Source organism: Trichechus manatus, unplaced genomic scaffold (assembly GCF_000243295.1).
Source record: "Trichechus manatus latirostris isolate Lorelei unplaced genomic scaffold, TriManLat1.0 scaffold00106, whole genome shotgun sequence".
Lineage (NCBI taxonomy): Eukaryota > Metazoa > Chordata > Mammalia > Sirenia > Trichechidae > Trichechus > Trichechus manatus.
In genome coordinates this window covers 3,728,303-3,741,641 of record NW_004444042.1, presented here as the reverse complement: position 1 = coordinate 3,741,641, position 13,339 = coordinate 3,728,303, and the positions used below count along the sequence as shown (strand labels likewise).

Below are 13,339 nucleotides of genomic sequence, written 5' to 3'. Positions count from 1 at the left end.
CATGCATACATATACATATATAGATATATAGATAGATACACATAGATATATATCTATGTGTATCTATCTATATATCTATATATGTATATGTATGCATGTATGTATATATATGTATGTATATACATACATATGCATGTGTGGGTGTATTTTTTTTAAAGCAGGTTAGGGTTGAGGAGTAGAAGATCAAGAATTAATGAAAATATTTTGGCATTTGGCAATGGAATTTGCTGGTACTTTCCGCAACCACAGACTTATGGGTTTGTTTGTTTTTTTTTAATAATGCAAACTTCTTTTGGTTAGATCATATATCAGTGGATTCCTTTTGTTTCCCTTTTGAAGCAAGCAATTTCGGTTGTCCTGAAATTAGGAGAGATTATAGTAACAGTACAGGAAAACTTTGGATGCTAATGAAGGGCATATGGAAGCTGGACTAATGGGCCCAAGAAGGGAAGGTCCTTTCCCCTGCTCTTGCCGGGTCTGAATTATGACAAATCCAGTTGAACTGAGTCCGTTTAATTTTATTTGAGAGGTTTTCTTTTGCAGCTTGAAGAGTATTTTTTTTTAAGGCAACTTGTCTTTATTTGCAATGACTCTTTTGAGAAATTTCAGCCTGCAGGACCAGATAGAACTGTGGGTGTTTTCCCCCCTTTTGATGTGAGCTGTCTAATAGAAACAGATCTGAAACCCCAAAGCAAATTTCTGCTTGAGAGCAAAGCCAAAATTCCCATTCAAACTCTGCTGGAGGAACCCCACTGCTCAGATGTGCTCATATAAGATCCTGTCATTTTAGGACGGAAGTCTGAAGACTTTCTGGGAAAATTTTTCTGCAAGTTTTTTTCTTATACTTCATAAATCATGGTTTGCAGGTTCAGTTCACTCTTACTTACCCCAAAACTCTTTTTTTTTTCTTTCCTTCTGTTAATGTAATATGCACATTACTAAATTTAAGGGTTTTCTTTTTTTTTTTTATTGTTAAAGAAATGGAGCAACTTTTATTTTACTTTTTATTTTAGGTGCCATTTGTTTTCAGACTGCTGTTGTGGAGAAAATAAAAACCTCCATTTACCTAAACTCAACACACTCAGAACCTCAGTGAATTAGATTTTTTTATCTCTGACTTTGAATTGTCTTGATTTTATAAGAATATAAGCTAATGTTAAGGAGTTTATTTTTTTTTTAATAAAAAGGGGGAAGAGATCCTTTTTAGTTTTCTCAGAGCAGTCTTTCTTACAGGGGGTCCTCTTACAGTGAGCAGCATCAGCATCACCTGGAAACTTGCAAGAATGCAGCTCTAGGTCCCACTCCAAACCTACTAAATCACAAACTTGGGACGGTTCTGATGTACAGGCAAGTTGGAGGAACACCATTCTGGGGACAAGCCATGTAGTTTTCTCTCTGTAAATGTCCTGGAATGTATAGCGAATGCTGGGGTTCAGAAATAATGTTTCCCAGATCTTTACATTTATTCCAAATTTTTTTTTAAAAAAATGTTTTGAGTAGCTACCATGTCCTAGGCCTGATGCTGCGTGGATGGAAAGATGTCGTCTCTGCCCTTTCAGAACCCGTAGAAACAGGAGATCCTGAGACCTGGAGGCGTGTTCAGTTGACAGTCTTCCCACCCTCACTGAACCTCATAATGATACCATCCTCCCTATAGTTGTGGCAGAATTCTCGCCTTCCAGGCGGGAGACGTGGGTTCCATTCTCAGCCAACGGATCTCAACAGAAGCCACCACTGGCCTGTTAGTGGAGGCTTGAGTGTTGCTTTGATGCTGAACCGGTTTCAGTGGAACTGAAGATGGACTAAGAAGGACTAGAAAGACTAAGATGGACTAGGAAGAAAGGCCTGGTGATCTACTCCCAAGAATCAGCCAATAAAAAGGTCTGATCCCATTGTGTGAGGCTGCCATGAATTAGAGGCCCACTCGATGGCAGCTAACAGCAACATAAATACGCAATGAAACACTTAGTTGTGGTCACTGTGACGTGCCAAGCACGACACTGAAATTGACTTGGATTTTAGATAGTGTTTCATGGGTGAGGGAAAATTCAAAAAGGTTTCTAGTTAATCATGAGTTAATAAGATCATTTAATTAATTAGCTAGGATACAACATTCCCCAAGTGGCTAGCCAATCACATGACTGTTCTGTGAGAGAAGAAAGAGTGTGAGAAGCATTGTATGCTTGTTTCACAAACCACTTGAAAGGCCTCTCAGCTAAAGCAGAGAGCAAAACCTGCCCTTAGACCTGGCTTCCCCTGTCCACAAGTTGAGTAACTCCGATTTTTGTTTACCCCCTTGCTTTATTGAATCCACTCATTTATTTTAATTCTGTAAAATTATAACTTAAATCACCATTCCCTACCTTTCATGCTGTTCTAAAAATTGCTGATATGTTTAATCGTTGAAATCCCTAGAAGCCCTTGCGTGCTCTCTCCTCCTAAACAGAGGTGGTCATTTGTTGTTCCAGGTGTGAAAATAGTCACTGGTCTATGTGTCGGAGACTAACAGTGGTGGGTCAAATGATGACCAACCAGCAGCTTGAATTACTATTTTATTTTTATTTGAGTAGCTTCTGCCTCTTCTGTCTGATAAATCTGCGTTGGGTTAGACAACTGCTGTGTGATTTGTGGGCAGGAACAGCCTTAAAAGGAGGTAGCTGTGGTTTGTGTGGACGGAGTACACACAAAACACATCTTGTACCCTTTATTGATCCAGGGATTGTTTGTTTTTTACTTTTTCGACCATCAATTCCATGCCATTGAGTGGCATAGTTTCTTCAGACTTCATGGTAAAAAATTCTATTCTTCTTTTTCTAAGAAATGCAGGGATGTATTTGTGCCTATTAGTTTACATGCTTCTTTTATACTTATGCAGGTGATATGCAAAAATTCCCAACCTCTGAGCCTGAAAGACTAATTAGAACAATTGATGGTAAAGAAAATCAGTCCCTGAAATTGAGGCCAGAGGAATCTAAAAGCAGGGGCATCTGGTAGCCCCGTTCCCAGAAAGCCTTCAGCACAGATTGAGCAAACATGACATATTGATCACTACAGAACCTATAATTGGTGACCAAAAGGCACAGTGTAGCTTTAATGACCCTCCCTGAATAGTTGGCATTTATTTATTTTTTAAAGAAAGCTGCTGCTTTCCTAAATTTATGCTGCCCTCTAGTGGCGATGCTCCTGACTTCAGAGTGAAGGTGGAAAAGATGTGGAGATAATGACAGGAATGGTGGAGGTGGTTAAGGGTAGAGATTTTCTTTCTTTGTTTTCTTTCTCCTGTCTGATAGATAGATTTCTGAGTTCCTCAGTCAAAAACTGAAAGAGAAGAATGGAGCCATGCAACTTGGACCACTGTCCATTTTGACTTACAGCCTGGTTTATGTGACATCCATCAGTGAGCTGCTGTGAAGGATACTTCACAAATCTTAACTGATTTGCATCCCATCTTGGCATGCACTTTGGAACCCAGCCCATCTCAAATCCATTAAGCTCCACTTAGAATTCAAAGAAGGGAGAGAGGGGAAAGCTACTCAGACCAAACTGCCCCTTCAAAGCTGAAGTTTCTCCCAATGAAAAAGGAGGTAAGAATGAGCCTGAGTCAGGCTGTTGGGAATCTTTGAAGTTCTTGGGAACTCTGGTTCGTGTGAAGTGGATCGAGCAATTAAATCATGAATTTGAAAAATAAGCTGTAAACTCAAAATCTCTAACCATTTCCCCAAAGGCAGCATTTTATAATTCAGGAATATCTGGACAAAAAAGTAGAATTCTATCTTGTATCAGATATTGTGACCTTAGGGAAGCCCGTTCGAAACTCATTTTTCTCCTTTGTAAATGAAGGGCTTTACCTAACCTGAAGATCTTTCCATTCTCTTCCAGCTCTAGAATATTCCAGTACTGTTAAAAAATACCTTTAAAGAAAAGTATAACATCCTGTGTATAAGCTTACTAGGAAGTATGGCAGATAATAAAGTGTCCTTATAGGAGTGTATAAATAAGTTATTGTTTGTTAAGTCAGAGTATGGCTTAATTTTTGACTAGGGAAAAAATGTAACCTGAGAAGAAAAAGCAGAATCTGGATTGCTAAGAAGATTTAGCAGTTTAATTTTTTAGGGCGGGGCAGGGGGGTGGTGTTGGAGCCAAGAAATATTTACTATGGAGTTTGATCTCGTATTTATAATAGGTTCCTATTTGATTGAAATATAGCATGTGTAGGGGTAAGAGCCAATTGTTTTAGTGATGCTCAAAATAGGAAACGAGTAAACCCACCCTCAGACCTGGAATTTTTTGTCATAGGTCTCGCCTACCCTTCACTATCCCCAATACAAAGAAATTTAAAAGACATTGACGTCTGAGGAAAAGCATGTTGACTGTTTCCTTTCCAGGATTCACATAATGGAAATATCTGCTGCCAGATTACTTTTAGTCTGTCAGCCTAATATTTCCTTGATGTGGTGAGCACTGGCCAGGTCAGGCTTGGGTAGGGCCATGGCGCCTGCAGCCTGAGTGCAGAGAGCAGAGCCTCAAAGTGAGACAATAGAGCTTATTACCAAGGATCCACTGAAAGGTGCGGTCTTTCCTCAGACTTGGACCAGCTTTTCCACTTTCCACTAACAGATTTGTGAGGGAAAAATTTGCCCTGCGTTTTCTTTTTTCTCTCCTCCCTTTCCCATCTCTTTCTCTTCTTTTAAAATGACAAGCTTCACTTCAGCTGCCCTGGAAGCCCGGAGTGTATTTTCCACAAGCTCTGGTTTATCACACATCAACTTGTCTGCGCGCTCACGCGAACATGGGTGCAGCCTCCCCAGTCTGGGCAGCCAGCATCTTGGCTTTCTGTTCCTGTCACCTTCAGAACAGTGTTGCCAAGATCCTTTCCCTGCTGACTGGTTTCCTTCCCTGGCGTTTTCTTCCTTACAAACACACGGGTGAGACTTGACAAGGCCCAGCATTTGTCTAAGCAGACTCTATCATCTGTTCTCTCTCAGTGGAAAGTTTAACCTCCCATCAGGCCTCACTGGCAGGGTCTGAGCACCGGGGCCAAACGTCCTCTTTTCAAAGACACGCATTGCCTGGAATTGGTGTCAGCTTCCTTTCAGAATACGATGCATCCCAACCCCTGAATAAAAACCAGTTGACTGTTGAGTCAGTTCCCATTCTTGGTGACCCCATATGTGTCAGAGTAGAACTGTGCTCCATAGGGTTTTCAATGGCTAATATTTTTCAGAAGGAAATCACCAGGCCTTTGTTCTGAGGCACGTCTAGGTGGACTCGAACCTCCAACCTTTTGATTAGCAGCCAAGTGTACACTACCTATGGACTTCAACCCCTGAGTAGGTGGCCACTACTGTATTTTCTGACTGGTGCTTGGTATAAAGCAACATGTTATAACCCCACCATTTGGAGCCCAACATGCACCCAGATTATTCACCTTTGCCCTACATATTCTTTGTTTTAAGTACTGAATAAAAACTATCGTTTTAATCTAATTTATGGTAAACATTTCTGGTAGAAACAATCAACTTAAAATAAAACTGACAGCAACTAAACCTGAACATAATAAAATTTATTATAGATGAAAAACTGGCCAAAGATTTATATCTTCTTGCAGATATTGAAAACGGCACAAATTCATGGAGAGGAATTAGCCTTGGTAAAAATAATGAAACAATAAAATTGAAATGAATGAAAATGACACACAATAAAATTTATTGCCTAAACTTTGACAGAAGACTCAGGTCTTCTTGTCACAATTTAGTTCTGCAAAAATTTACTCGGGAAAATGCAACTTTATAGAAACAATGTCTGTAAAAGAGAAGATGCATTAAGTAAAATCTAATATTTGGCAAAAGGGGATCGAGGAATTGAACTTTAATGTAGATTTAACATGGAAAAGAATTGCCCCCACTGACAATAAATTCAATAAAATAGAAATGAAACTGTTAAAAGCAAAAATGGTTTAATATCGTGTTTAAAAAATTGATTAAGGAATTAACTTGGCTAAATGGAGTTTGCTCTGCATATTGAATGCTTTCTTAAAGAAAAATGTCCAGGCTAGTTTACATGCTTATATTCACAAGCCTGAAGTCAAAATGGCAGAATTCAAATGTATTCCACCAGTGCAAGACATCAGGGTCTGCATGGCAGAGCAGGAGTATCCCCCTTGGGACTGTCTTATATAATAAAGGAGAAACGTTCATCTGTGTGGTCATTTGAGAGGGGATTAGGAGCCGCCCCTTGGGCAGCATGATATGGGGTGGCTGTTACAAGGACAGAGTGCTCAATGCTCCAGGGTGAAGAGAGCTGGACCACTTTCGGACACTTTGGGGTGGGATTGCCATGAGTCGGAGTGGACTCTATAGCAACTGGTTTTAAACATGTGGCAACCATGGGCCCCCTTCCAAGCCAGGATGCAGATTATTCGCCAAGACGCTTGCCTGAAGTCACTCACAACTAGTTTGAGGAGGAAGTCTCACTTTCTTCTCTGCCTTCTCCACCCTCCCTTGAGTCAGGGGAGAGACTTCCCCCATTTTAATATCCAACCTGAGGCATCTCAGATGGGCTCGGAGGTGAAGGAAAAATGGGTGTGGAGTGGAAGAAGGACTTTGTCCTCTGTGTACTCCAACTGCTATAGAGTAACCCCTTCTCTGAAGGCCTTTTAAAGTCTCTTTTCTTTTCCTTTTGCCTTAGCATTTAAGTAGCTTACGCTGAAGGAGGATGTTCTGCTAGGAACCTGTAATTCTGCAGGCTCTGCTAAACCCTGTGTGATATCAACAAAAGAGCTGATAACACATCACACAGATTGACCTTGGGTATTGCTCCAGCCGCTTCTCAAGATCATAAAACATGGGTGTTTATTCCTTTGCAGTTCCAGGTTTACTCACAGCCTGCACATAACACAGGCCGAGAATGTGCTTTCTGGGGAATGCCCTTTCCCACGTATGATGTTTGCAGCTCTTAAGGCTGCATGATAACGCTCAGTTCACTTCTCTCTCCAAACAGACATTCTGATGTCTTTGTTTTTGTGGGAGAAAAGTGTTCAGCATGAAAACAGCACTAGTGTTTAGGAATTGAGGCTTTTGCCTTCTGCTACTCTGTCCCCCTCCTTCAATAAGGTAAATATTTAATCTGAATATATTTTTTAAATGTTTCAGACATCTGTAGTTGTACCAGAGGTTAAAGTATGAGCAATCAACAGTTGAAATGTCTAACTTTTTGGATTTTGTTTAAATTTTATATACATAGTAATTTTAATATTGTTATTATTTATTCATCAAATATTTATTGAATGCTTACTATGTACCGAGTACTGTTTTAGCACTGGATATTAGGAGTCAGGAAGGGGGGAGAGTACACTGGGGGAAACATTTTTACGGCTATGTATAGTGTCACATAGTTCTATAGCCTTCTACCATGGACCTGAAAGACTCACCTGATACCCTTTCCCTCTCTGTCACTGAGCCTATCCATCCACCTCCCCCCAACACTGTCATCACCGTCTTCAGAGGCCATGAATCCATTTCCTTCCTTTATTCATACACATGACAGCAAGAGTTCTATGAGGAGTCCTTTGTCCCTCACCTGTTCTCTGTAGTGCTGTCTAATTGTAAGGTCCTAGTGATCGGCAATTGAAATCCACCAGGCACTCCTTGCAAACCTCGTGAGGCAGTTCTACTCTGTCCTATAGGGTCACTATGAGTTATAATTGACTTGACAACAATGGGTTTGGTTTGGTTTTTTCATAATCACAAAGGAGTAGTGTAGTGGTTAAGAGCTCGGCTGCTAACTGGATGGTCAGCAGTTTGAATCCACCAGGCGCTTCTTGGAAACTCTATGGGGGCAGCTCTACTCCGTCCTGTAGTGTCACTACGAGTACAAATCAACTTGATGGCAATGGTTTGGTTTTTAAGTGATCACAAACCCATCGGAATCTATTTGCCTGTACCAAGCTATGCTCACAAAATGTGATAACAACATTTAAAATAATGGTTACGCAAATGATGATTATCAAAACTAGCATTATAATGATGAAAATAAAATCAATGCTTTAATTTTAATTTACCTCTATTTTACAAATCTGTATGTGTTGTTCCAACCTGTACTCTATTATCAAATAAGTTTTTGTATTTATATGTACAAATATATTTTTTTCTTTCACAACCAAATTATTAATGATTAATATTAATGGTTAGTCTTTAGTTCTGTTGACTATAGAGTTGGGTAGGAGAATCAAGCCTAAGTTCAAGCCAGGGATGTGGGCACTTTCTGCCTGTCAGAGGATGAAATACAGTTGCGGGAAGGTTAACAGAAGCTCTCTCCTTTGTGATTTTGAAGTCCAGCAGAGCACCTATTCTGTCCAGTGCTACATTCTGGGGATATGGCTTGGAGGGGTTTCAAGAGCTGACTTAGTCCAAATCAACTTTTTAATTAACTACCCATGGATTTACATCCTAATCAGGAAATATTGGACATGACCTCCTTGTCTTCCTAAGGGAAACATTTTTAAATACTAAATCATCTATTTCAGAACTAAAATGGACCTCTGGGATTATCTGGCCCCTTTCCTCATTTTACAAATGGGGACGGTAGCCCAGAGAGAGAAAGCAATGTGTCCATGGCCACACAACAGTTAAGTGCAGAACTGGATTTACATACAGGTCTTTTCCCTGCTGCCCTTACTGAAGAGACTGTCCAAACGCAGATGAGAGTGCCAGGGCCCTCAGAAGATCCGCAAGACCTGGGGGTCTTTTCCCGGGTCAGGTGCTAGTGTGTGCTAGGACTCCCTTTTCAAACGCTCGGGTTTCCCCCTAGTGAAGTCTCTGGCAGTCTCTCTGCCTGCAGGGTCTAGCATCCTAGAGCAGAAGATTAGCCTCACCCCCACAGGCAGCCAAGGTAATAACTTAACCTGCATAATTAGAACATGCATTCCAGAGGGGGGAGCATTCACAAGATAAAGGGCCTCTTTAAAAAGATTCTTCCCAATACGTTTTTTTCATAATTGTAGTTCTAAGAGCTTATGGTGACGGGAACACTAGCTAGTTAAGAAAAATTAGGAGTCTCATTTGGCAGGAGAGGGTTCCCCGGGCGCAGCACACTGTCATCTTTCAGGCCGCGAGCAGAGAACCCCGCGCAGGCAGCTGCAGCCGGCCCGGTGCACGGCAAGCCAGCTTCCCTGATTATGGCCGAAGCCCGAGATTTTGATTAAAAACACTACATATGCCATTAAATGTGTTGTTTCCCCTCTAGCCCCCAAACATTTGAGTTTGAGGAGATACAAACAAGTGAATCCAGTGCAGATGTGCACAGAAACCATCGCCTTCTGAGTCACAACCAGCGGGTTCCCAAATTCCAGCCTGGGAGCGCCTCCCCGTCAAAATCTTCTTTGCAAGCAAACGGTTCTCTCTGTAATTTTCACAGTTTACAGCAGTTGCCATAACCGGAGAAGGAGGGCCTTGGGCAGCGTAGAGGAGAGAGAAACACAGTGTCACCTCACGTAATTTATGAGCACAGCCTATTATTTTACAAATAATCTTCGTGATAAATAAAGTCCCAGGGCCACACGTGGGATGGTGCCTTTTTTCCCCCTTGTTAATGTGTTTTATTTATTTATTTATTTAACACCCAAGGGCCTATTTTGGGGACAATTGCATCCCAACGGTGAGCTCAGGTGGAAGTCTACAGAGACAACACTTGCTTAATTTAAGCAATTGTAGGCTGTTGGAGTTCAAAAATTTCAGCTGATTTTAACTGTCACTAGCCGGACCACCTTCATCTCCAGGCGAGCGCCAGCAGCTGGCTTTTGTTGTCACTGTCGGCTGCCAGGCGGTCCTGCGTCTTCCTGAAGTGGCCCTCTGATGGACCCAGCAAGGTGACAGCTCCTCGCGTGCTGGCCTTCTGATTACCTCACATAGCTGAGAGATCAGTGGTGATGAGCACGCCCCTCTTGCAAAGCCCAAATTTAGATTGACTGAGGTTCTCCTTAGGCTCCTTGATCCAACCGCTCTGATGAACAGGGCAGCCGGAACTTTACTACTGCAGAGGGTTCTATAATGATGTCTGAGGAGAAATTTTCTGCAGGAGCAAAAGGAGAAGACCTGGAGTGAAAGGGAGTGATGTCAGCTTTTGTTAGAGTGGCAGGCAGTGTTAGAATATCCTTGGCATAATATGGCGCTGGTATCTCTGTCAGCATCTCTGTTTTCTGTCACTGCACACAATCCCAGGCCTGTCTGGAGTCCTGACAGTGTCTTTTCAGATCAGGCTATTGCCAGCACAGAGACCCGTTCAGCTCCCCACCACACAGCCCCTTTGTTTGAAGTCTGCCCTTTTGTCATTAACACACTTGATGTCTATTTAAGTCTGACGGTGAATGCAGTATCTGTTTTCCCGTCAAGAGATCATTGACAATATTAATACCTCATGTCTTTGCCTCATTTTCCAAGCGCTGACACCTAGCCGCAGTCTCCTGCATTCATCAAACAGTCCTCTCTCACCAGGATGTCTATAAACCTTCTTGCTTCCAGGCCCAAAGAAACAGGGCAGACCTTAAAAAGGGGCTTTTATCAATGCGGACGAAAAGGAAGGCCTGGGGAATGGGGCTCATAACACTTCTCCTCCTGCCACATCACTACCCACGTTCTAGGAGTATCCAGCCTGTTTCCAGGAAGGTATTTGTTGTCCAGGTTGCATCTAGGCAAGCTCTGGAGTTGATGTGCATGCACAGAGGTTAGAAAAAGGAAATGAAATCCCTGAGCAGACTGGAGAGTTTGCTGGAGAGAATGTACCCGCTGGTGTGGTATGTGTGTGTGTTTCTGCTTTTCTTCTTTTACTCAAGAGAAAGACTGTACTCTTGATGATATCTGACAGCCCTATCCATTTCTTTTTATAAAAATTCATGCTTTTCTGGTGCTGTAAAAAAAAATTAACATCCCTCGGCTCCAGCCTTCTAGATTCTTGAGGGTTTATTTAAATCAATTATGTTTAAGGAAGTCCCTCGTGGATTTTCAGAAACATCTGAGACACTTCCATCCAGGCCGTAGGAGATGCTGTTCGCCAGGCAGAGCCAGGCCAGCCAAGCCTGCAGACCAGGATCCCAGCGTTAGTGACAATATCAGTGCAACCCTGCACGCTACATAATTCAGCATAATAAAGGGAACAGCCCTGAAGAATAATTGATGCCCCAAGAAGGATCTCAGTGAGGTTTCATCCAAGCTCCATGTTTCCAGGCACTGTACCAATAGCATAAGCCAGAAATTGAGAATTGGGGGCCAAGGATAAAGGGTGGCCAAGGGAGAAGAGTAGTCCACAGTAAAGTTACTCTTGGGAACATGGGAGGAGGAGGGAAATAATGAGAGTGAGCTCAAGAGCAGTTTTGAGGTCACAGAAACTATGTCATCCTCAGCCTATTGCCAACTCTCCAAGATTCTGTGATCCCAGCAATTTCCAACTTTGTCCCAGTCCATCCAAACCAGTGAGCATCTGCCCTGCCCTTAAAAGTTTCTAAGAGAATTGCTTCAATCCTTATTTAGGAACAAGGTTTAAAGTTTTAAAGTGTAGAAACATCTTTTCTTTTTTTTTAATCCTACACACACAAAAAAAAGATATTTACTGCTTAGAACTGCCAATGTGAGGAACCTGGATAATTCCCGGTGCTAATGTATCCCACATTAACAATAAATAAATAGTGCTTGTTGGTTTCACATTAAGAAAGTGATGGAAAAAATAATTATGCATATAGGTAGCTATTTTCACAGACAGATTTGTGGCTCATGAATTAATGTTTTATGGACATTTCTCTTCTTTGGTTTTCTCTAGTTGTCTACATACACTTCAGAGACTCAAATCCTGTTCATAATGAGACAACTCCGTGCAACTGAATTTCAAGTTAGTTTTTCTAAAATTAGAAGAAGAAGAAAGGTGGCAAAAAGCAAATTGAAGTTATGTTTTCTTGGAAAAACTGATTTTTCCTTAATAATTCTACCAAGCTTTTATAATAGCTGTGGCAGGTGATTTATTTTGGGTGTTTAGAATAAATAATGACTTGATTAAAGCGTTTGACCATATTCCAGAGGTATTTTTCATAGTTAAGTCCTCCTGCAAATCTCCTTGCATGAGAGGTAAGCTATATTTGGAGCCACAAAATTACTTAAAATTAAACTGAAGATGAGAATCAATTGCGTTCAGTTGTGAGAGGAGAATTCCAGGAACATTGAGAAGAAGCCATTTGTAAATGTTGGAGGCTCTTGTTACCCTTCACATAGCGTTTTCTCGCCACAACCACTCTTCCTTAATCATCTAGTATGCGCTTGATGCCTGCTGGGATTTGGAAGATTCTCTCTGGAAGCTAACAATATTGATTCTTGATAAAGGACTTCAAATTAGTCACCAATCTGGAAAGATTGCTCCACATCTTTTGCTTGAGTTACATCCATCTTTTTACTTATAGCGACCCTATAAGACAAAGTAGAACTGTCCCATAGGGTTTTCAAGGCTGTAATCTTCACAGAAGCAGACTGCCACATCTTTCTCCTTGTGGAGCCACTGGTGGGTTTGAATAGCTGAGCTCCTAACCACTGTGCCACCAGAGCTACTTGGTCATCTTTAAACTCTTAATTTTCTATGTTTAGAAACCTAAGAGCAGGGTTGTATGCTGTATTCGGGGGAGTAATCGGCCAGCTGAGAAAAAAGTCACTAAACTATGAAAGAGAAATCATGCAGGACAAATGTTATTCCTGGGAGTTCAGAGCCTGTACTCTGTAGTGACTCTCTGGATGTCAACTCTGAGGACAAGAAGGTAGAGTCTTTTCCTTCTGGGACTTAGTCCATTTTCTGACACCCATTGGAGCTGTGATTGCTATCATTCCTGCTTTGCAGTGCTGATGTTTCCCCGCTGTACTAACGGTACCACCTGTAACCATATGTTTCCTTTTATTTGTAGGTGTTCTGGGGAAGTGTCATTACATTTACTATGGGAAAAACTCCGAGGGCAACAGATTCATCCGAGACGACCAGCTCTGAAGCCAAGTTCTGTATGCCTCAGCCTATCTCATGAGAATGAAAGACAAAGGGAAAACAAAAATAAAATGCTAAAGAAACAATCATGGCCCAAGCTGCATCTCTGTGTGAAAGCTATGACTTCAGCTTTTGGTACCTTCTCCTGACTTTGCCAGGCCTGTCAAGATCATCCTTCTGCCTTAGACTGAGTGGTCACATAGAGATTGACATGATTGCCCTTAAGCAGGTCTCATCCACCAGAGTGACAGACAGTGGCGGCGAAGCACCAGGGCTGACAGGACGAACACCATGATAGATTGCCTGGTCCCTCCACTGCTCACGGGGGAGCAGA

General features: G+C 41.7%; 1 protein-coding gene across 1 annotated transcript in view; it reads left to right on the top strand.

Moving 5' to 3' along the window:
* The window catches only part of LRMDA (leucine rich melanocyte differentiation associated), a 1,317,293-nt gene extending 1,304,205 nt beyond the window's left edge, over nucleotides 1-13,088 (top strand). Inside the window, exon 7 of the mRNA XM_023737659.1 lies at nucleotides 12,932-13,088. Coding sequence (XP_023593427.1) covers nucleotides 12,932-13,011 — 80 coding nt within the window. The 3' untranslated portion in view covers nucleotides 13,012-13,088. The remainder of the gene's footprint in view (nucleotides 1-12,931) is intronic.
* The last annotated feature ends 251 nt before the right edge of the window (nucleotides 13,089-13,339 follow it).